At 33.4% G+C, this 26,552-nt stretch overlaps 1 protein-coding gene across 1 annotated transcript in view; it reads left to right on the plus strand.

Moving 5' to 3' along the window:
* Window positions 1-19,860: 19,860 nt before the first annotated feature.
* The window catches only part of LOC126886244 (uncharacterized), a 32,660-nt gene continuing 25,968 nt past the window's right edge, over window positions 19,861-26,552 (plus strand). The window contains exon 1 of the mRNA XM_050653112.1: window positions 19,861-20,135. Coding sequence (XP_050509069.1) covers window positions 20,106-20,135 — 30 coding nt within the window. The 5' untranslated portion in view covers window positions 19,861-20,105. The remainder of the gene's footprint in view (window positions 20,136-26,552) is intronic.

A 26,552-nucleotide genomic window follows, 5' to 3' on the forward strand; every position in this document is an offset into this window, starting at 1 on the left:
CGTAACTAAGTAAAATCTCTAGGGGCGGAAAGCTGCGTGGCCGACAAAGGGGTGGGGGTAGGGGTGAATATAAAAAATATATCGGGTTTTTTGCGACGTTTGTGATTGAGATAGTGCACCGAAATTTGGGAATAAGTAGATCATGATATAACTAAGTAAAATTCCCAGAGCCAGAAACCAGAGTGGGGGACGAGGGTAGTTATAAAGGGTCAAAGTCGCGGTTTTAATTATTTTTTTTGTGACGCTCGTGATTGATATAGTGCACCAAAATTTTGGAGTAAGTAGGTCATGACGTAACTATGTAAAATCTCCAGGGCGGAACGCTGCTTGGGGTACAAAGGGGTGGTAGTCAAGGGTGAGTGTAAAAATATAAGTGGTTTTTTGACGTTCGTGATGGAGATGCACCAAAATTTAGGAATAAGTAGATCATGACATTAATTACTAAGTATCATTTTCAGGGGTGGAACGCAGCGTGGGGGACAAGTGTTGTGCTACATCACAAAAAAAATAATACAGCGTTCCGCCCCTGGAGATTTTACTTAGTTACGTCATTACCTACTTATTACCAAATTTTGGTGCACTATCTCGATCATGAGCGTCACAAAAAAAATAATAAAAACTTACAACTACCCTTGTCCTCCACTCTAGTTTCCGGCCGTTGAGGAAAGTCATGTACACAACTAATTCAACGTATCCCCCTATAGTTTTTCCATATTACTTATCACGCACAAATTCCGCTTCTATCTCTCTAACTATTAGGCGAGTCAGTTAGTAATAAATAAAATCAAAGAAGATTCTGTATATGTTCACCATCAAGATCTCTAAATAACGTAACACTTCTTCTTATTGAGTCTATCACATTATTTAGGACCCATGGAGTATTATTTAATATGATTCTCTATTCTTTGTCTAAGATCTTCCAAATCCGCTACAGGCTAATGACTCGATCGTAATCGACTCCAATAGTGTCTCATGTATGAGACTATTTGGATGCCCTCTCTCAGGTTGAAAGTCAGAATAGAATGACACTGGGTTCCAGGTCAAGGATACCAAGACAATTAGAAGGCTAATAAATGGCCCGGAGTCTTGGCCCTTGCTTTGTAGTTACAGATGCATACAAAAGAGCAGCGATCGATAAATGTGTGTAAAGTAAGTTTCTGTAATGGTAGAGAAATGCACCAGGACCATAACAACAGGCTAAAGAGTTCATTAAGAGATATTTAGCGAAATTCACAGCCGAACTATTAACCCACAATCGAAAGATTGTCAGAGTGCTAGTAGGACTGCTGACTGGACATTGTAGGCTCAATAAACATTTGAGTCGTATGGGCCTGACGGAACAGGATACTTGTCAACTCTATCTAGAAGATGAAGAAACTGCGCTATACGTCTTATGCCAGGGTGAAGTTGTAACGTTTGAAAAAACTCCAACATTAATTTAATATCCCAATTCCCAAAAAGAATGTCCATTTTTTTAAATTTATTTTGTGAAGTTCAATATCATTATAAGATCCCAAGCCGTCCCTGTACACAGCCATGAAGTATTGCATAACATTTCAATTTGTTACAATTTGTAAGAAGTGAGATGCGTAGATGAACTTTCTAGAAGAAATCTTGAACTGAAAGTTGAGTTCTTGTCAACTAAGCATCCCTAAGGATCAAAATCGCTCGGTACTTCCGTCGTATTTTTCCCCTGTAGTAGCTTCAGAGCGAAGCGCAAATGAGTCCAGCTTTACGTCCCAAGGTGATAGCATCTCCTCGGCTGGTACTCGCTCGAATTAGGGCGTAGTCCCTTTGTTCCCCGCCGGTAAAATGTAGAATGGTCGCTGTGAAGATCTGAATGTGTGGTGAGTGCTCTGAGAGGATTTTTTTCCACATATAGTGTTGGATTTAATGGAAAATCGAAGCCTCTTGAGAGTCAAACACGCAGTTCTACAAACCGCATTGTTGCCCATTTTTTCCTGTGTTATGTATGATGGTCAAGCCCTGATTTCATCGAAGAAATGTCGTTCCTGTTCCGTGATGTTTTGTTTCCAGTTTCCCAGAAGAGCCCCCTTTGTGATTTGTGTATGGAATGTCTACCCCACACCCCACCCTCCAGTGATTGCCCTGAAATTGAAGAAAGAAGCCATGTCCTCCCCCTGCCTCAGTTCGATGACCCTGTTTGTTGATGAACCCCTCCCCTGTAGTTCGTGACTGTGACGAAGAGTTTTTTTTTGTTTTTAAGGTATGATACGTTTTTTTTAATTTTACTAAATTTCAAGTGGATAAATTGCTGGTAAATAATTGTATAAAGAAATTTGCTTTCATAATGGTAAAAAAAGGCAGAGACTTATGACATTTGACAGCTACGTCAAATCTTGTGTTGAAATAAATAGGTCAAATTTTATTTGACATATACTGCCCAACAAGTTCAATTGTAATTGTTTTGTTTGTAATCATTGTTTTTGTAGTAAAATTTTGAATAAACCTGGTAAGAGTTTAAAGTTTTGAATAAACGTTTTGTAAGTGTATCTACCATTTTATTTCTGTAACCTTGTTTTGGAAAAATTTTAACTAAATTCTAATGCAACTGTGTGTAAGTTTTAGTACAGAAGAAAGAATATGGCATAGAAGCCAGTAAAAGAAAAGATGTTGCCCAGTCTAACCCCAAAGAGGAATCAATGAGGAATGTCTCCCCATTTGGTACCCCATAAGAGAAGAAAATGTCTTAGTAAGTACCCAAATATGAACCAGAGGATTTGTTTCGAACGGCGTCCTGTTTTTTAAATAGTAGAAAGATCCTCTAGTCTGAGTAAGTACCCTTTGTATTTGTTATGGTAGTTTAGTCATCTTAACACCCCTTCACCTTCCCTAACGAATCTACGACCTAGCTCCCGCACAACAAATGAGCTGCCGTCCTGCAACGAGGCTTTATGTGTCTGCTTCTTCTTCATTAGCCCCATTCTGACCCCCCAGTATTTTTATAGTTAGTTCTTTCCTTGTCCCCATAATGAGCAGACATGAAAAACGCTTCAAAGTCTAACAGGCTGCGTTATCCAGCACTCGGAGAGGAAAACCAAAAGCACCAAATTTATATTGAAAGACCCCTTTAAAGACTGTGGAGCCTCAGTCAAGCGACAAAGGGGAGGTCAAGAGATCTGTAAATGTCGCAGTGTGTCCGGTTGAAAGCCTAACGTACTACGTGTCTGACTGAATGTTTTTTATAAACCAATGCTTGGATGGGTCCTTAGACTAGAAGATTATATCCCTATTCTCCTAATCTTGATGTAATTATGTTCTTTGTGTTAGGGTGTTTAGATTACTTATTATATTTATGGTTTCTATTTTATTCCTTTTGTGTCTGGCTGTTAGATGAAAGGTCTAGAGTCTAGACCAAAAAAGCTCTTCTTAAGTAACGTGGTTCAGCCGTGCAAATTTGAGCAACAAGTAATATTAGGACACGCTGTATAAAATATGCTTAAACCTCACTTTAAGTCAATAATGGAAGTAAATATAAACTCCATTAACTGTGACCGAAATAGTGCTTGATTTAGCAATAGTTCGATGTCGATGAATAGGTCGATGGAAATTTTTTAAGGGATAATAGGGGACGCAACATTTTTTGCTAATAATGTATCGCTCAAACTGATAAGGTTTCCGAAATAAAGTTAAATTTGTCAATATTCGACAACCGTCTATTTCACGTTTAAAAATTATCTAGGCGTACTACCTCCCTGTTTTACGAATGGAATAAAAATGTAAACCTACAACACTGATTCTTCGTATACAATTTCCATCAGCTATCGTCATTCTCCGAAAGCAAAACAAACAAAAAACAATCTATCTGATATGCTAAAGTGGGTATTACATTATCCTAAATTCAGGACCGATATTCAGGATACGATTTAGAACACTAAATTCAGTCACCGAAGCTCGCGATTACACTATCCTAAATTTAGGATCGTAAATTATAAAAGAGAGGGTTTGAAAGCCAAGTGTTAAAACCACAGGGGTTCGTTTTAAGCAGGTAAAACTTTTAAAAGCAGGTAAAATTATTAACAGTAGACGAAGGGCCACTGATGGACCAAGAGCTAGCAACGTCGGAAAAAATCATTTTAAGACGGCTGATTCTTTCATATATTGTTCCCTATGCTTCCTCGAACACCGTACCGGCCATCTGGCTACTGATACAGGTTGCGTTCATTACTGCGCAGCACACTTGAACATGTCAACATATCGAATTTAAAATTATTGTAAGACGAAAAAGTTTTTGTCATTACTTTTTAAACATTATTAGAAATATGAACTGTAATTGCCAGACATTTCTGTGGTTTAAAAAGTAATGACAAAAACATTTTTCGTCTTACAATAATTTTAAATTCGATATGTTGACCTGTACAAGTGTAAATAATCGTTTGTTTCACTAATATTTGTCCCTAAATAGTTATAATTCTGAACTCGTTCTATCCTCTTATTATTTACGTGTAGATTGATGTTTCTAATATTTTTCTTTGAGATAACCATGAATTTCGTTTTCTTTATGTTTAGTGACAGACCAAATAGCACAGACCATCAAAGGGAATATAGCTCAGTGGTCGAGCGTGTGACCGGAGACCATCGTTGTTGTGCTTTTTTTATTTATACAAGGAGCTGAACTTGTTACGATTTTCATAAAAAATTGGTTTATAACTTTGTAAAAGCCCTATATAACATAACAAACCTTTATACTTTTGTGATGGGGAAGTTAAGAGGATTTCGAATATAAAATAAAATATAGGGTGTTCCATTAAAAAAACACAAGTTTGGTCTGCCACTATGTTATCGGACACCCTGTAACAATCTAACTAATTTCGTAATGTGAAGCTGAAAGTTGGCCACAATTTTTATTTATTATTAATTTTTATTGCTATCTATTACTACAGCGGATCTACTGAGCTTTATCACACTCACCAATCACCCTGTATATTGAATTTAAATTATTTTAGGACGAAAAATGTTTTTGTCATTACTTTTTAAACATTATTAGAAATATGAACTGTAATTGCCAGACATTTCTGTGGTTTAAAAAGTAATGACAAAAACATTTTTCGTCCTAAAATAATTTAAATTCAATATACAGGGTGATTGATGCGTGTGATAAAGCTCAGTAGATCCGCTGTAGTAATAGATAGCAATAAAAATTAATAATAAATAAAAATTGTGGCCAACTTTCAGCTTCACATTACGAAATTAGTTAGATTGTTACGATAACATAGTGGCAGACCAAACTTATGTTTTTTTTTAATGGAACACCCTATATTTTATTTTATATTCGAAATCCTCTTAACTTCCCCATCACAAAAGTATAAAGGTTTGTTATGTTATATAGGGCTTTTACAAAGTTATAACCAATTTTTTATGAAAATCGTAACCAGTTCAGCTCCTTGTATAAATAAAAAAAGCACAACAGCGATGGTTTATTGGTGCAATATTTTTTTGTTAATTGTGAAATTTTTTAAGAATTGTTGATATTGCTAATTTTCCTTATATCGAATACAGGGTGAGTCAAAACGCAAGTACATTCTTTTCTCAAAAATTTTAAATTGAACACCCTGTATTTTATATTACTATCGAAAAAATCATTACCGTACTTTAATTTTTGTATAATATTCCATATGCCTAAATTTGTCAGTTTTCGAGATATTCTCATTTTTCAGAGCAAGTTATTAATTAGGGTGTTCTATTTAGAATTATTGTGAAAATAATGTACTTGCGTTTTGACTCACCCTCACCCTGTATTCGATATAAAGAAAATTAGCAATATCAACCATTTTTATAAATTTTGACAATCAACAAAAAAATATGACACCAATAAACCATTGCTGTTGTGCTTATTTTTATTTATACAGGGATATTACGATTTTCATAGAACATTGGTTATAACTTTGTAAATACCCTGTATAACATAACAAACCTTTATATTTTTGTGATGGTGAAGTTAAGAAGATTTCGAATATAAAATAAAATATGGGGTGTTCTATTTAAAAAAACAAAAGTTTGGTCTGCCACTATGTTATCGAACACCCTGTAACATTCTAACTAATTTTGTAATGTGAAGCGCAAAGGTAGCTACAATTTGTGTTATTAATTTTTATTGCTATCTATTATTATAGCGGATCGACTAAGCTTTTTCACACTAATCAATCATCCTGATTTTGTGTTTACCTGCACAGGTGTGCTGCGCAGTAATGAACGCACCTGTATCAGCAGCCATATGGCCGGTACGGTGTTCGAGGAAGCATAGGGTACAATATATGAAAGAATCAGCCTTTCTCAAAAACGTTGCTAGCTCTTATCGCGTCCTGTATTTTTAAAAATGGACCACCTAATTGATTTATATGTGCCATTAATTATGAATGTCACTCAGTTATCAGCATCCAGTGACATGTTTATCGTTTTGGGTACAAAAGGTACAGATGTTCTGTGATTGTACACCCATCCGATTTTAGACGGCGCTGTAGCGTGGCCCCCGTACGAAATTATTCCGATTTGACTTTTTTGCACAAATTTACTCAAAAAGAGGTCCTTATAACAAATCCACAGGGTGCTGGGAGGTGCCGAGATCGGAAACTTATTTAAACAATTTTTTTAAACAAATTCAAAAAATCAATTTTTTCACTTCGTATACTTTTTTTAGATTATATGGGTCATTCTGGGCAAAAAAGGTCTCTTGTGATTTTTCTCTAAAATTAATTTTTGTCGAGTTATACGCAATTTAAAATTTGAAAAATGCGAAAATTGCCATTTTCAAGGCTTAATATTTTAATTAAAAATAATAGTTATTATGAAAGTCAGAAAGTGACCAAATAAAAGTTTAAAACCTCTCCTCAAGAGCCTGAAGAAATTTTGTCATTATTTTATTAGAAAGCTATTATTTTTAATTATTAACAATTAGCGCTATAGGCTATTGATTATATTCAAAATAAGATAGCTAAAAGGAACTACAACGTTAACGGGGTTTTATTATTTCGTATGGTCAATGGACATCTATATATGAAGAAACCGCGGAGTGCTACCATTTAAAGGGGTGCGTTTTTGAGAAATGGGTGAATTAGTCCCTGGGCACAGGTTACATTAGGGTGAGTTCTATGCACTTTTGGTATAAACATACCTACATAAAAATTGTTCCTGGTTAAATTTCCTATCTAAATATCGCTTTTTAAAGTCAATGATACTTTTTTTTACAAAAATATATTCAAAAGAATAAGCACAAAGAAACCCAAAAGAAAGAAATTTTGTTTTTTGTCCCATAACTTTTGTCCACGAGGATATAGGTATAGACATTGCTTTACAGAAAAAAAATCTACATATTTCTTCTTTAAAATGTTGTATAGTAGAGGTAATTAGGATTTATAGTTTTCGAAATATGATTTTTCAAAATTCGCCACTCACAGCAATTTTGGGCAATTTTCCTTGTAATTTCGCAAATATTGTTCTGTAACTTTTTTCCACGTAACTTTAGGTATATGAAATGGTACACGTAATAGAAATAGAAATAAATTAGCTTTAAAATGGTCTACTGTCTAACGTTGTACGACTTTTTTTTAAAGAGATTGTGGTTTTTCAAAGTTTTATACTTTTAACGATTTTTTATAATATAATATAAAAATAAAATTATATTATTATATGATATATTTTATATTATATAATATTATATTATATAATATATAATACCTAATATAAAAAAAATATTATTTTTTACATTTTTTACGATTATTTTTGAAATTTCTCATTATAACTTTTTTTCTTCTACATTTAGGTATATATTATATTATATAATAAAAAATCTTATTTTGTTTACTTTAAAATTTTGTATTACAAAAAATTCGAGGATTATTTTTGAATAAGATATTATTTTTCAAAATGTAATAAGTATTTGCAACGATTTTTGATTTTAGGATTATTTTTTAAATTTCTCATTATAACTTTTTTTTTCTTGTACATGAATATACTATATATTGCTGAATAAAGAGGGGTTACTTTCTGTTCTTTAAAATGGTGTATCATCTATATTTAAATAATGGTAACCGAGTGATTCTTTGATATTTTTTTACCTGTTATTATTTAAAATTATTTCTTTTACAAAAATTACATAAACATTAGTCTTAGAAAACATCACTTTAGTTAAAATTATATAAACGTTGACATTTAAAAAATTTCAAAATCAAAGTCCATCTCTTCGTTAGTATTAGCTTCAATATCTTCCTCTGACACCTCAGTTATCTTAGAGTCCCACAATTAGTACCCATGCACATGCACCCTTTGCAGAATATTGAAAAACTAATTCCTATCTTCCTACAACCGCAGTTTTTTGTACATCCTTTGGTACATTTACATGCTATTTTTTCAAGCAAAGCTTGTGGTGCAGGAGCTTTGACAGTAAATATTGGAATTAATCCATATTTTGAAGTTTGCCCGGCCGAGTCAAGTGGATCCAAAGTATTACCTATAAAAAATAAGATTCAATCATAACACACAATCACATAAAAAAGTTATAAGGAGAAATTTAAAAAATAATCCTAAAATCAAAAATCGTTGCAAGTACTTATTACATTTTTAGAAAGCATATCTTATTCAAAAATAATCCTATAATTTTTATAATACACCATTTTAAAGTAAACAGAATAAGCTTTCTTTTTTATTATATAATATATACCTAAATGTAGAAGAAAAAAAGTTATAATGGGAAATTTAAAAAATAATCGTAAAAAATATAAAAACTTGTTAAAAGTACAAAATCTTGAAAAAGATAACCTCTTTAAAAGAAGTCGTACAACATTATACAGTAGAACATTTTAAAAGTAATTGATTTCTATTCCTCTTACATGTACCATTGCATATGCCTAAAGTTGCGTAGAAAAAGTTACAGAAAAATATTTGCGAAATAACAAGGAAAATTGCCCAAAATTGCTGTGAGTGGCGAACTTTGAAAAATCATATTGCGAAAACTGTAAATCCTAACGACCTCTACTAAGCATCATTTTAAAGAGAAAATATGTAAGTTTTTTTTCTGTGAAGCAATGTCTATACCTATATCCCCGTGGACAAAAGTTATGGGGCAAAAAACAAAATTTCTTTCTTTTGGGTTTCTTTGGGCTTTTTCTTTTGAATATATTTTTGTAAAAAAAAGTATCTTTGACTTTAAAAAGTTATATTTAGATAGGAAATTTAATCAGGTACAATTTTTATGTAGACGTGTTTGTACCAAAAGTGCATAGAACTCACCCTAATGTAACCTGTGCCCAGGGACTAATTCACCCATTTCTCAAAAACGCACCCCTTTAAATGGTAGCACTCCGCGGTTTTTCATATATAGAGATTCATTGACCATATGAAGTAATAAAACCCCGTTAACGTTGTAGTTCCTTTCTATAGTACATAATCAATAACAATTTTTAAGCGTTGAAAATGGCATTTCCGCATTTTTTTCATTTTAAATCGCGTGTAAATAGACAACAATCAATTTTAGAGAAAAATCACAAGAGACCTTTTTTGCTCAGAATGACTCAAGTTATCTAAAAAAAATTGTTCGAAGTGAAAAAACCTGTGGATTTGTTATAAGGGGACGTTTAAGTATTACGTAACGCAGGTTGGGGGAGAGGGGGGGGTGGGCAAAAATCTTTAAAAATTGCTGTACGTAATACTTGTACGTCCTATTACGGTGCGTTACATAGGGGAGGGGGGTCAAAAATCTTCAAAAATCGCGTTAAGTAATACTTCGCGTTCAAGTTTGTGCAAAGAAAAAGAACGTGTGTGTACTTTGTAAGAACGTAAGAAGTTATACTTTTATTATATAATTTCAAAGAAATAAATATACTTAACAGGTTATTTGTATTTTATTTAAATATTAAACTAACTTTCTTACCTACCACTTTTAAAAAAAATTATTAAAACAATACCAAAAAAAGAATATGAATCGTCCGTGATTTCTCGATCTCCGGTCACACGCTCGACCACTGAGCTATATTCCCTTTGCTTTGACAGGTTACAAGATTTCTCATACATACTGACAAATTTAATAGACCAAGTGAAGTATACAAAAATACTTTAAATATACTTGGTATAAAATATCTTTTTCCCGAGGAAGACAAATCCAAAGACACAAAAATTATAATAAATAATACATTTACTAAAAACACTAATATATCCTTTTAATGACTTATTGGCGCTGACAGCGCTGATACATACATATCTTGAAAGATTAGCAACGAACTGCATACTGTCTGTGTGCGCATGCGCCCGGTATTATAAAATTTCACTCTCGATCGTAAAGAAGTATAACTTCAAAAATCTAATCGAAATAATTTCGCTAACCGGGGAGACGATACAGCCTATAGCGCTAATTGTTAATATGTAATTAAAAATAACAGCTTCGTAATAAAATAATGACTAAAGTTTCTTCAGGATCTTGAAAGAGGGGGTTTTAATCTTTGATTTGGTCACTTTTTACTTTCATAATAATAATTTTTAATCAAGTTATTAAGCCTTAAAAATAGCCATTTTCGCATTTTGTATTTTTCAAATATTAAATCGCGTATATCTCGACAATAACAAATTTTAGAGAACAATGACTAGAAACCTTTTTTGCTCAGAATGACCCAAGTTATCTAAAAAATTTGTTCGAAATGAAACAATTATTTTTGGGAATTTGTATAGAAAAATTGTTTAAACAATTTTTCGACCACTGCACCGCCTGGCACCCTGTGGATTTGTTATACGGACCTGTTTTTGAGAAAGTTTGTGCAAAAAAATCGAGTCGGAATAATTTCACTAACGGGGGCGACGTTATAGTCCCGACTATTTCGCCATTTAGAATGTCGAAAACCATCCTACTTAAGAGCCTATTACATCTTCCTAAATTCAGGACCGATATTCAGGATACGATTTAGGACACTAAATTCAGTCACTGTAGCTCGCTATTACACCATCCTAAATTTAGGATGCTAAATAGCACAAAGACAGGGTCTGAAAACCAAGAAGTGTTAGGGGTTCGGTTTAGGGCAGTCATTGAGAGCAAGACTATGTTATTATCTCCGAATTCTATCCTACTGCATGGATTTTAATCAAATTTTAGGAATAGGCTCAACTTATCTCCTTTTTCAAAGTCTAACCTATGCCGATGTGTGCTTTTGTCTTGGGGGCTGTTCCCACCCCTTCACGGGGGTGGGAAACTTTTGCTTAAATAACTACGGAAGTTGCTAGAGAACCTAATTCTAAGCAAAACTGCTCTATAAATTATTTTTCGAAAACTCGATACTTTTTGAGTTATTCGTGGTTGAAAATTGGCCATTTTCATTGCAACATAACACCTTTTCAAACGGTTTTTTGCGAATAACTTAAAAACAATGCATCTAACTAAAAAAACTATATAAAACTTTTTTGTAGCCTATAAAAAATCAAAGAGATTAGTTTCTTCATAAATCTTCTAGTTATAACACAAAAAGAGATATGATACGTAAGAGAATTTGTTTTTTGGTGCAATCTCAAATCAGTGTATTCAACTTGAAATAACAAAGAAACGGTCGATTTTAGGTGTATAGTGCTACCAATACCTTTTGTTGTGATTGAAACGTTATTTCAAATAAGCAATATTAAATGTCGATTACATTCAAACTAAGCGAGATATGCTGCAAAAAATTGATGACTAACGAATTTTAAGAAAGAAATGAGAAGTATATTTAACCCCTCATCCACAAGAATTTAAATGCATCGTTTTCCTTCTACAATACATTTTATTATAGTATTATTTATATATTCAAAAAGTTGAGCGGCTTTAAAATGAATGGTTTTTGAAAAAAATAAAATCAAATTATAGAGCGCATATTTAAATTTTCTTAAAAATCTTCCTTTTTCTCCATGTAACTTGAAAATGATAAGAGATACGGTTATGAAAAATAAAATTAAAATGTTTATCTAAAAGAAACCTACATTTTTGTATGGCATTTAAGTTACATGTTACATGGAGGAACAGGAAGATTTTTAAGAAAATTTAAAAATGCGCTCAATAATTTGATCTTATTTTTTTCAAAAACCACTCATGTTATACCCGCCCAACTATTTGAACATAAAAATAACACTATTATAAAATGTATTGTAGAAGGAAAACGATGCATTTAACTTCTTGTGGATGAGGGGTTAAATATTCTTCTCTTTTTTTTTTCTTAAAATACGTAAGTCATCAAATTTTTTGCAGTTTATCTCGCTTAGTTTGAATGTAATCGACATTTAATATTGCTTATTTTAAAGGTCTTTTCAAGCACAACAAAAATTATTGGTCGACACCTAAAATCGACCGTTTCTCTGTTATTTCAAGTTGAATACACTGATTTGAGCATGCACTAAGAAAACAAACTCTTTTCACTTACTATTTATCTTTTTGTGTTATAACTAGAAGATTCATAAAGGAAACAATCTCTCGTTATTTTATAAGCTACAAAAATATTTTATATAGTTTTTTTAGTTAGATGCATAGTTCTTAAGGTATTCGCAAAAAACCGTTTGAAAAGGTGTTATGTTTCAATGAAAATAACCAATTTTCAACCACGAATAACTCAAAAACTGTTGAGTTTTCGAAAAAAAAAATATAGAACAGTTTTTGCTTAGAATTGGGCTCTCTAGCAACTTCCGTAGTTATTTAACCAAAAAATTTTCCACCCCCGAGAAGGGGTGGGAACCGCCCCCAAGACAAAAGCACACATCGGCATAGGGTAGACTTTTTTTCTTGAGCTGTTCCCTACTTATTATGAAAATATCAAGTAAATCGATATAGTTGGATAGAATTCGGAGTCCCATACCCTCATTGACTGCCCTAATTTAACCAGGTTAAACTTTTAAAAACAGGTAAAACAGGTACGCTCTTCGAAGGGCTTGAAAGGTAATTATGATTGATTACCTTTCAGTCAGCATCGTGACATGTTTATCGTTTTGGGTACATCCAGTGACATTTTTATTATTTTGGGTGCATAGAAAATGGTACAGGATTGTACACATGTACATCCATCCGATTTACTAGAGATGGCATGGTGGAACTGGAGCAGGTACCTCTTATAACACACAACTTTGGAGAGATTACCTTTCAGTCAGCATCGTGACATGTTTATCGTTTTGGGTACATCCAGTGACATTTTTATTATTTTGGGTGCATAGAAAATGGTACAGGATTGTACACATGTACATCCATCCGATTTACTAGAGATGGCATGGTGGAACTGGAGCAGGTACCTCTTATAACACACAACTTTGGAGAGATTAGAACTATGTATGCTTACTGCGTTAGATGCCGCCTGTAAGAAAGTTTGTTTAAACATAAATTTTGGAAAGACACAAAACATGACAAACCTGGTGATAACAAGCGAAAATCCCAAAAACCGACTTCAATGAAATAGCATTTGGTCCATAAATATAAATATTTAGGGATGAACTCCAAATTGCCAGACAACCAAACTGCCGAGCTACAAAGAAGGATCACCTCAGCATGGGTCGCATACGGAGCTCTATCAGACATCTTCAAGAGGAACATGCCAAATTATCTGAAACAGAAGACGTCCGACTAATGTGCGCTTCCAAACATGACTTACGGCGCCAAAACATTATCGTTAACCCAGACCACAACAACCAAACTTGAGTGCCCCAAAGAAGAATGAAACGGTCTAGAGATGGCATGATGGAACTGGAGCAGGTACCTCGGAATAGGTCCCAATCGTCTATTCCACGCACCAGTGACCAAAAGTCGACGGTATCGGTTTCGATTTCAACGGCGCCGCATCGACCGCAATCCGCAATTTACAATAAACTCGGAACTGGATTCTCGCTCGGAATAGGTTTTAGCACAGCCACATCGAAAGAGCCACCATAGGGTTAGTAGGGAACACATCGGCGACGTTCGTTTCGATTAGGGATGGCACGCTGGAACTGGAGCGGGTACGTCGGAATATGTTTCAATCGACTATTCCACGTATTACACGTGACAAAACTTTGACGGCATCGGTTTCGATTACAGCGCCGGTCGTACACTTTTCGGAACGACCCGGCAAGAGATTTGAAATGAAATAGGTACGGAATAGGTACCATAGAGAAACGCATCGGCGGCGTCTGTTTCGATTCCAATATCTCACATCTGTTTAATGTGATGGGTTCAAAAGAATTTCAGGTCGATACGGCTGTAACAGATTTCTAATTTATGGCAGATATAGTTGTCATTTAAAACTGTTAAAATTTTGCCTCTTTCGCATTTTGTTTTTATTTATATAACTATAATCTAATCGATCCTATCTTCTATAATAACTTAGTGTCTTCATTTTATTTTCCATTTGTCTCGACTTTAGGTAATTTAAAAACCCATAATAATTACATGCAAGAAAAATTTGTTTAGTTGTGTTACAGATTTACGAATTGGAGGAAAAACATGGTAATAAATATAAATATAAATGTATTTAAAAACCAAATTAAATACATGTCATCCTCTAGATCACGGGTTCCCAACCTTTTAGTAACGCGTACCACCTGAAATATTTTGAAGATTTTGGCGTACCACCAAACATTTGGGGGTAGGGGGTCATGGAATGGAAGAATGCCCCCCGATCATATTGTTTTTAGAAACATGTTTACTATCAGAAACATGTCCATTGGCTTGTTTTATAGACACAATTGTGGTGTCTAATTTTAATTTTAAAATATATACCATAGTCCAGTACTTAAAACCAGTCTTACACGAGTAATTAGTGACAAATGGCATCAAAAACAGCATAGCTTGTTAGAAGAGCATTGGATACTCGGATTTTAACTCAATCCAGAAGTCAACTAAGGATTTCTCTTTAAAGCTTTGTTTCACAGAACTATTTTCTATTAGATCGATGAATGTTTCCTGCAATTACAACTCATTTGGTGAGCAAAACAAACTAAGTTATCAATCGAAGCAGCGCAGAAAACGACAGTAAATATCGCCTCCGTACCACCAGATTGACAACAGGTGGAATACTTTCTTTGGTTACACCTCCTGAGACTTTTACAATTTATAAGTCATACAGGTGCCGAGAAAATTAAGATGAGAGAATTTTAAATAATTCACAACTCATCTACTCAGCATGGTAAAGCTCCAACAAGAAAGATTCCTTAATACTCAAAAGAGTAAATGAATTAAAAATGTATAAACATTCTCAATTTCTTTGCAAAACGAAAATGCAGCAGCTGCATAATAAAATAGAAATTGAGAATGTTTATACATTTTTCATTTGGTGAGATTCCTGCAAAAGGATTTCTGATCCAGTCAAGTTTGGAATAATCTTCAGAGAAATATTTATTAAAACTTTCTTGAAGAGATTCCAAGTGAAGAATTATGAATTATGTCAACCACTACATCTGGTATTTGAGATATTTCGAGGAATACTGTATTCTGCCACATCCGCAGACAGAGGCCCAGCGTAACAGCTTGTTTCACCCACGCGACGCGTACCACCTGAAATCGTCCCACGTACCACCAGTGGTACGCGTACAACTGGTTGAGAACCTCTGCTCTAGATTAAAAATACAAAATTATTGGTACCTACCAACTAGGTTGATCGTTTGAATGTGATGCATAGGGCTAAAACATTAACTTGTAACTGGCTGAATCACTAATGTGTATGCCAATAACAAAAAAAATATTACCGAAAAATACTATTGTCTTTCATCTCTACGATTTAGCCACTTAGGAAGTCGAAAAACCTTCCTAATTAGGATGCTAACTGACTAAATGCGATTACACTATCCTGAATTCAGAACGTTCTAAATATCGGACACTAAATTTAGGAAGATCTAATAGCCTCTTTAGGATGCTAACTGACTAAATGCGATTACACTATCCTGAATTCAGAACGTTCTAAATATCGGACACTAAATTTAGGAAGATGTAATAGGCCTTTAACAAACAATCTACCTGCTATGAAGTAGTTTATTTTGGTTTATAAACATGGTTATTGTATGTGTATGAAAGGTGCGTTTTACTCTTAGACAAGGAAAAAAGAGAGGACGGGTAACACTCATTTAACACACACGTTCCAAAAGTGAAGCCAGTTTTTGGTTTGTTTGTCACCAAAAACATGGCGGTCACATCAAAAATAACAATGGGTTGCCAGTGGTGGGTGTTCGTTGAAGGTTAAAATTTCATAGAAAATAAAGTAAATCATCATCTAAAATTCGTAATAAAAACATATGTAGTATGTATTGAAACATATGTACGTAATATGAGCAACTTAATAAAACATTTAGTGCCGGTTGTTCGAACGCTAATCAACAATGATCATTATTAAATATTTAATTATTGTCACCAAAACTGTCAATGTCAACATTGTTTGGGTTGCTGAAAACATAATTAATTAAAATTATGAGATTTATTATTAATTATGTTAATAATTATTGTTATATTAATTGATTATAGTCTCAGAATTGTAATTAATTATGTTTTAACAATTGACATTGACAGTAATTAATTATTTGATAATGATCATTGTTGATTAGCGTTCGAACAACCGGCCCTTACCGTACACAAATTCTTCATTTTAAATACATTTCATGTTTTTATTTTAAATACTCAATGCATAACAATACCCCAAAGATACGTCGATGATCAAAATCTCTGGTGTCGGTTTGGCTTCACTTTTGGTCATAGATTACTTGTCCTCTCTCTTTCCTTGTCTAAGGTTTTACTGTTTTGACATCCGAATTGTGTTTGGAGTTGCATTAACAAGGAAGGGTTTTTGCAATCTGAGCAAGTAATACGTAAGGCATTTTGTATGTCAGGGAAGTATCTCGCTTAGATAATTATTTTTTAAAATAAAATAGACGAGCAGCCTTATTTTCGAATATTGACAAATTTAACTTTATTTCGGAAACCTTATTATTAGCAAAAAATGTTGCAAATGGCGTCCCCTATTATCCCTTAAAAAATTTCCATCGACCTACCAAACACCCTGTAGTTTATTATTGTAATTATTATTTATCAATATAAAGGTGACAATTTTGTGAATTTATTATCAGACAATGTTGCGAACACCGTACCATCAGTCTAATGTGCCACATACTCAAAGTATTTCTAAAGATTATTCATCGTAGAATATACAAAAACTTAGAACAAGACATTGGACAAACTCAGTTCGGATTTAGAAATGCTCAAGAAACCAGAGAAGCATTATTTGCAGTAAATGTGCTAATACAGAGATGTTTAGATGTAAACCAGCACATCTATGTCTGCTTCCTAGATTATAACAAGGAACTCGATAAGGTGAAACATAATCCGTTAATAAAACTACTAAGAACAAAGAACATCGACACACGGGATATAAGAATAATAAATAATCTGTATTATGAACAAGAAGCTGTCATAATAATAAATAATTGAAACACCAATAAAATAAAAATCAAAAGAGGCGTTAAACAGGGCTGTGTCTTGTCGCCATCACTGTTTAATGCATACTCAGAAGATATATTCAAAAAAGCATTAGAAGATGAAGTAGCAGGCATAAAAATAAATGACCTACCCATATGTGAAATTAGATGCGCCGATGACACAATACTATTACAGATCTACAAAGAATTTTAGATAAGGTTGTTGCAACGAGTGAAGAATTTGGTCTGTCACTAAACATAAAGAAAACGAAATTCATGGTTATCTCAAAGAAAAATATTAGAAACATCAATCTACACGTAAATAATAAGAGGATAGAACGAGTTCAGAATTATAACTATTTAGGGACAAATATTAGTGAAACAAACGATTATACCAAAGAAATCCGAATTAGAATAGAAAAGGCTAGAAGTGCATTCACTAATATGAAACAAATATTATGTAGTAGAGACCTCAGCCTAAATCTTAGAAAGTGAGTACTAAAATGTTATATGTATTTTCTGTTCTTTTGTATGGTATGGAGACTTGGACTCTCAATAAACAATGGCTCAATAGATTGGAAGCATTTGAGATGTGGACGTATCGAAGAATGATGGACAGACAGAATAACCAATGAGGAAGTACTAAGGAGAATACAGAACAACGGAGATACTGGATTCCATCAAAATAAGAAAACTTCAATACTTGGGTCATATAACACGTGGTGACAGATATGAACTCCTAAAATTAATTATGCAGGGAAAGATTCAAGGAAGGCACAGCATAGGTAGGAGAAAAATGTCCTGGCTGAGAAATCTCAGAGAATTGTTTGGATGCAGCTCAACTGAACTCTTTCGGGCTGTAGTGTCAAAAGTCAGAATAGCAATGATGATTGCCAACCTTCGTCGCGGAGATGGCACGTAAAGAAGAATGTAAAGGTGATTGCGACAGGCTGTTGGCCTAGATCGCTACTAATGTTGATGTTTATACTCACACTTCGAATACCAGTAAATAAAGTATAATGAAGTCAGGTTGGAGAAGTTTTATTAAACGTATTAACTAATTAAGGACCAAAGGCACCGTATCTTAACCACCAAGCATATTTTATTACAACCTTCTAACACTGTACATATCAGTACGGAAGTGATTACGCCCAGTGGCGGTCTCAAGGGGGGGGCGACGGGGGCGATCGCCCCCCTTCCCCCCAGAAACCTTAGTTTGTGTGACATCGAACTAATGCATTGCTATTATTGGACAAAATAATCTAACAGTGTGAAAACGTCCGTAGGCAGATTATTTTAATAGCCTACGGTTAGTTTTGATATAACATATCAACATTGTAACATAACAACATCAAATACGGTACAGTGACGTTTCTGTAATGTTGTCGTTGAAGTCACAGTAGCAGTGGCAACACTCTATTTTCCACTCAGTTTTTTCCATTCTAATAGACTAATTTGTATTGTATATTTATTGTAAATTTTAACATTATAAAAGTAAAATGTGTTTTGAGCTCTTTCAATTCAAGCGTAAAACTAACATTGTCAGACCAAACCTCTGAAGTTTGACGTTTGTTCGTGATAAAGTAAAACCACCTAAATCGTCAAAGGTTTAGAAAGATGAGACTTGCTTCAGAGGCTTGCCATTGAAAAATACTATCACCCACAAACCTTTTCTATTAGACTTTGAGTTGTTTTCAATAGTTCTAAATTGGTTTTTGATACAATCACAAGAATACAATTATATTTTGAATATTTTATTTGTAAGTTAGCCGAACAATATTTACAACAAGCTTTAGTGGCTAGCTTTTTTATTTTTTATTGTAGTGTAAAACTGTTTCCACTCATACTAATTGTAATAATAATAAGTGATTTTCCTTTTTCTCCGTTCGTCACAACCACTAAGTGACAGTCAGTCCATATTCGGTCCATCAACTGTTCAAATGAATAAAATGCCTTTAACACTTTCAAAATCTTGCCATATTTTTAAAAATTTTCCGGACCCCCTTTCCGGCTGGGGGGCTGCACCCCCAGACCCCCATGCAACAGACCATCGCCCCTCCCAAAATCTGACTCTGAGACCGCCACTGATTACGCCTCACTTCCGTACATCAAGTAGAGTTATTTTAGGACCCGTACTCGAAGGTATAAAGGAACTTCACGCTGGAGGAGATAGTTATTAAATTTGCTAAAAGCAATTTTAACAATAATTGCTATTCTTATCTTCAGTTCTACATCGCAGGCTCATTTGCTTTTAAAGCTCTAGTCTAGAGTACCTAAATTGTTCGAAATTTCGAAAGATATGAAGAAGAAAATCATAAAATATCAGATCGTACATCAGAAATCTGTTAATATCTTTGCACATTTGTCCTGTCACCTAATTTTCAAATTTTTCTTTTTTTCAAATAAAACACCCTGTATATTATCATACTTCATCGTTTCAATTAAAGGAATTTATTAAATTCATTCGGTTTTATATCTATTAGATAACCCATATCGCTTTATCGTATACAAAAACTATAACTGTCGACTGACAATGACTGGCAATGTATACTTGATAAAAATAAAAATTATCGTTCCTAGGCCAAAAAAATAATATCGTTACTGCAAGTAGTTAGTAGTATGTAGTTATTATAGACAAGTACTATTTAATTGCCGTAAGTGATTATAGTTTGTGATATGATGTCATGTGGTTAGTGTTGAAGTGACGATCAGCTTAAAAGACAATGTTTATTCCTTACATAATTTTTGCTTTGGTACGTATATTCACAACAAATAATAATGTTATTTATAGTCTGAGACACGCTGCCATCTGCCATGCTCGTTGCTTATATCTAGGCTGTCAAGGAAAAAGTGTATATAAGTCAAAAATCTTAATTTTAGAGGAATAGCATTTTATTATTTGAAAAACGCATCTAAAAAAATTTTAAACTAAATATCTGCTAAAAAAACTTATAACATGTTAGCTAAATGTAAGTTTGAAGCAAAGTAATATCTAAGCTACTTTAGAAAAAATTAATAACTTATATTATATTGACCACTAAACTAAATTAACATATATTATTTGTAAAAATATATAAACATTTTCAATTTCTTTGCAACACGAAAATGCAGCAGCTGCATAATACTCTGGTTAAATCGGAGAGTGCAGGAAGAGTCTATACCGGTTTCGGAGGTTTTTCCCCCTCATCAGTAGTCCCATATCCTCTTTTCTCCGATTTCCCCAGGCATCACACTTTGGGCCCTTCCGAATTGCAAAGAAAGAAATGTCACGGATGCACTAGAGCCATCTACCGAAAGACAAAATAAGTTATCAATCGAAGTAGCACACAAAACGACAATAAATATCGTTTCCATACCACCAGATTGACAACAGGTGGAACACTTTCTTTGGTTACAACCTCCTGAGATTTTCAAAAATTATAAACCATACAGGATGCCGAGGAAATTAAGATGAGAGAATTTTAAATAATTCACAACTCATCTGCTCAGCGTGGTAAAAGTTCCAACAAGAAAGATTTCTTTTTCCAACATTTTCAATTTCTTTGCAACACGAAAGTGCAGCAACTGCATAATATTCTGGTTAAATTGGAAAGTGCAGGAAGAGTCTATACCGGTTTCGGAGGTTTTTTCCCCCTCATCAGTAGTCCCAAATCCTCTTCTCTCCGATTTACCCAGGCATCACACTTTGGGCCTTTCCGGGGCGGAAGGTTTACTCTCCGATTTAAACGCAACGCTTAAGGTACTAGTACACTTTAGAAGACCAAAAATAAGCATTTTTTTCAAGATTTTTTCTCTCAGAAACTTTATTAAAAATGAACATGAAACTTTTTACATATTAACATCTAACTCTTAGAGAATACAAAAAATATATCTTTTTTCATTTATGCCCGTATACTAATATTGTAGAGGGCGCCAAATGCGATGCTTCGAAAAAAAGTAGTTCCGATGGCGGACAGTTAATATCAGGATTGGGATCTGTGAAACAAAAAAATTGTACGGCATTTGAAAAAGGAAGGTTTCTTACGTGGCAATTCACCACCGTTGGTAAAAAATTCCGCAAAACAATGATTTTACCGAAATTTGAAAAAAATTTGTGAAAAAATCGCCCGTTTTCTTTTAGTTTTTCATGGTTAAAAAACATTTATTTTTCATTTTTTGGTCAAATTGTGGTAAATTATTGTCAGGTAAGAAACCTTTCTTTTTCAAATGCCGTACGATTTTTTTGTTTCAGATTTACCAATCCTGATATTAACTGTCCACCATCATTTTTCGAAGCTTCGACTTTTGTGCCCTCTATAATATTAGTGTACGTGCATAAAAGAAAAAGGTATAATTTTGTACTCTCTAAGAGTTAGATATTAATATATAAATAGTTTTATGTCCATTTTTAATAAAGGTTCTGAGAAAAAAATTCTTGAAAAAATTATTATTTTTGTTCTTCTAAAGTGTACCAGTACCTTGAATAATTTTTAGGTTAGGTACTAAGAGTATAAGTCAGTTTGTTCAAAAATAAAGAGTTATGCAGAGTACAAATTGACTTATAGGTAATAATAATTGTATCAGGCTTATATAGTTATACTGTTTTGACATAATGGGTAAAATGGAATTTTAAAGCAAATAAGACTTATGTTCTTTTTACGAAACTGTGACAAATGCAATGTTAACTCATTTTTTGTATATAACTCATGTTGGCCAGTTTGTGACTTATACTCTTTTTCCCTGGCAACCTAGATATATTTTGGCCTGAACTATAGGACAGATATGTACCAAAATAAAAGAAAGTATTGTAATAGCCCAGGAAAATTAATATTTCTCAGAACTTAGCAATAGCCAGGTATTTAACGAGTTTTACTACTAATAAACTATAGCAAGAAAACATACACGTTTTCTGCAGAAATGTGAGCGTTTTAATTTAATTATTAATAACTGGGTGCAAAAAATACGATTTTTTTATGAAACAATGTGAAGAAATAAAAATATCGGGAAAGAAATTAAAGGCAGAATTTACAAAACATTTATAAGATCAATAATGACATATGAGTCAAAAATACGACCTACCACAGAGAGAACCAAAAGAATGCTAGGAACAGCAGAGATGAAAATAACTAGAAAAATATATGTTAACAGAGCTAAAAGTACATATACAGTGCTAGTCAAAAGTCCGTACCCCCCTCGTATCTTTTGAACGGTTATACATATAATAGTGAAATTTGGAGGGAGGAAATAAACGGACGTACGCTTCTTAACTAGTCATGACAGGTGACGTAATAGTGACAGATGACTTTACAGCGCCACTGTGACAGATCATTTTAAATGGGACTTTATGGCAAGTGACACCTCATTTGAAAGGTATTGATAATACCTATTCAGTCATACTAATTTTTTTGGGTTTAATTTGATTTTGATTTTGGTGAATAAATGAAATAAATATAACTTTGTAGTTTCGCATTTAATTATTAAAAATTCAAATGTCCGCCCATGGTTATTTTGTCAAAAAAGTTGACATTTTTCAGCTCTCTAGTAGTTTTTACGTCAACATCAACCTTTTTGACAAGTAACCATAGGCGGAGGTTTGAATTTTTATTAATTAAATGCGAAACTACAATTTTATATTATTTCATTTATTCATACAAATGAGTTTAAACTCAAACAAAATTAGTATAGCTGAATGGGTATTTTCAATACCTATCAAACGAGGTATCGCTTACCATAGGGTACCATTTAAAATTATCTGTCACAGTGGCGCTGTAAAGTCATCTGTCACTTTTACTTCACCTGTCATGACTAGTTAAGAAGCATACGTCAGTTCATTTTCTTCCTCCAAATTTCACTATTATAAGTATAACCGTTCAAAAGTTACGAGGGGGGGTACGGACTTTTGACTAGCACTGTATAAGACGGAGATGCAAGGCGGAGAACATCAATGACTGGATAAGAAATAGAAGAGTTAAAATGGGTAGAATGAGAACAGAGAGAGTAGGTAGTAAAGATAGCGAGAGACGGTTTCCCAATAAAAAGACGTTCAGTGGGAATAGCACGAAAACGATGGAAAGACAACTTACTGGAGGTACATTGAAAACCAGACAGAGCCATGTACCTATACCTACACAAAAAAGAAAAATAAAAGAAGAAGAAGAAGAAGAAGAAGAAGAAGAAGCTATCTTTGAGTTAGCATTAGACTAGTTAAATGATTCAAACTTATTAATATGATACTGATACTGATACTTATTAATTATTAAACTATTTTTATTGCACTATCAAACAGGAAGTACCCAATGGTTCTGTCTTCACAAAGAGAACTCGGACAACCCTATGTGGTCGCAAATGAAACAACTTGAGTTTTGGACAAGCAACAGTACTGTTAAGCTACTCGATCTACCCAACAGTACCAACTGATGGTGGAGAATTAAAAACAGCAGAAATTGCCATAAATGGAGAAGTTGTTCACATAAGCATGCATGAAGTAAGAAACACTTTTATACTTCATGTGAAAAAACTGCAGGTAAAGAAAAACTAACGAACAGAAAAGCTACAGATAAAGATGGGATAGGTACCATATAAATATTGTTGAAATATGGTTGAACGACAATGATGGATCAACTGACAAAACTAATTTACAAGATTACAAGACACAATAAAATACCAGACGAATGAAGGACAAACCAGCTAATTTTATCATTAAAAAAATGGCGATAAGAAACAACCAGGAAACTACAGACATAAATACTACTCTGAAACTTGCCAAACTTTCAAATGCCACTTGAAATGTGGTTCTACCGTAAAGTGTTGCGCATACCATGGACCATACATCGCACAAATAATCAAATACTACCAGAACTTACCATAAAAATTAGACTCGCTACAAATATCAACAAAAATATACTAGATAGATATTTTAGACATATAATTGGAAGAAGAGAAGACATGGAACAAAGCCAGTTGAAGGCAACGTAGCGGGCAAAAGATCCAGAGGAAAGATCTCCAGCACAGCATAATAAACGAAACCAGCAAGGACACTCCCCGATGCCGCCCTTGAAGTTGAAAAGTATAGAGTCGCCATTTTTAGCGTAGTACATCTCAGTGGTGATGTGATGTGTTCGTTCGTCAGTGTTGCCGATGTCACTATATGAAATTATATTAAGCCACTGGTAAAATGATCAGATTTTGCCAAAAATTATGTTAAAATTTTTGATGTTGGTTGTTTCTAAGGGTAATAAAAATACATTAAGAAAAAAGTTATTTTATTTAACTTGTTAATTCAAAAAGACTTATAACAAAATTATACAAAAATTTCAACCCCCCATTTTATTTATTTTTTTTTGCTACAGGGGTTTCACTAGGAAATCGCTTTTGGTGTCCATGCATGGGTAATAATAACGTGCACAAAATGATATATGAAGCATATTAATAAAGGGCATTGTGTGTGAAGGATTCCAAGAATATCAATTTATTTATTAATTCTTCTTTTTTTTTGGGTGGTTCCGGGGAAAAAATGGGGGTGCATTATACAAATTTGTAAATAGCACCAATACATGGGTAATCGCTGAAAGTCTTTTTACTCTAGCATAAACGGTTCAGATGGTATAAAAAGAGGTTTTTTAAAATGTAACACCCTGTAATTAAAAAAAGGGCAATTACCCTTAAGTGAAACCTATACCAAAAAATCAGTCAATTATTTTTGAATAATTGCCGCAGGATTTCTTCTTAATTTCCGTTACAGTTAGGGAAAAATATATATTTTTTAAAAACATCTTTTTTAAAAACTTGTCAAATTTATGGCGCCACCCCCGCTAAACGGTGGATGATAGAGAGATGCTGTCGGAAATAAATCGTAGAAAATATAGTCCTCTTCATATTTCTATAAAAGAAATTTGTTGTAAAAGGTACAGGAAGGGCTACGTTCCGCAAAAACCACAAATTACCCCCTTTAAAGGGGTGAAAAGGGAGGTTCCGGGGCGAAATTTTTTCAGAAAAAGTTAGTCTTATAATAAGCACCCCTTGATATACCAGAAAAAAAATAAAACCGGACTTGTGTCCATTTTGCAAGGTTCAACCTTTGTTTCCTACACTAATTATACTATAATAAAACTACATCTGGAACGCTTTCAAATAATATTTCCTCATCCTCATCTTGATTGAAGACTTTATGTGATTAAAATAATTTAACATTTTTTGTCTGTTTGAAAGGAGTAACATTCTTTTACTCCTTCACCTTTGCTAACACTAATTTAATATTTGCTGACACATCGCATTTAAACGTCGACAGACAACGATATCTAAGAAAACGTGATTTTTTTATTTCTGCATTGGTGCAGTATTAGTCTGGGCTGATTATCGGAGAATAGGCCATTTTTGGAAAAAGTTATTTACCAGCAATTTTATTGCTGGAATCGAATCTTACGATTGTATATATTAATAATATAGGTATGCAAAGTCCGCAGATAGTGTGTTACTTTTTTTATAAACAAAATGGCCCACGAAAATCGTGTTTTTTTTCAATTTTTGCTCTATAACTCCAAAGATTTTAACTTTACACCAAAAACACTCAAATAAAAATTCACTGCAATTAAATTCTGCATAGAGACGTGTTTTTCCCGATTCACTTCGACGAAAACTTTCCCCGGAAAAGCGGTTTTTTCCAACAAAATTTTTAATTTTCAACTAAAATTTTAGATAAGTAATTGTTAATCAATAATTAAATAACTTGGTAATGTAGAAGCCCTTTTCGTAAAGATTATAATTCCAAAAGCCGATGGAAATTGAATAAACAGTTTAGCAACAACTGAATTGTTAATTAAAAATTTACGGTCGCTACAATAACGACAATAATTATGATGCATAAGAATAACTATAATTTTTTCATAAAAATACACTATACCTATCTAATGGACTTCACAGAATTGAAATTGGATTATTTAAGCGGCCTCAGGAATATTTTAAAATTAAAAACAATTTTTTGGCTTATAAACAAATAAAATATCTCGGGAAATATAAACTAAATTAAATTGTAAAAACGGTATTCCAAAATCAGCGGCAGGGCGCTTCTTTTAAAAGAAAATACGTTTAATTATGATGAGTGGTTCCTGAGATACAATCGATCAAAATTAACCGGAATTTACGGCAAAGTTATAAAAAAAGGATCATAATTTTCAAACCATCACCATTTTATT

Source organism: Diabrotica virgifera, chromosome 1, assembly GCF_917563875.1.
Source record: "Diabrotica virgifera virgifera chromosome 1, PGI_DIABVI_V3a".
In the NCBI taxonomy this organism is placed as follows: Eukaryota; Metazoa; Arthropoda; class Insecta; order Coleoptera; family Chrysomelidae; genus Diabrotica; species Diabrotica virgifera.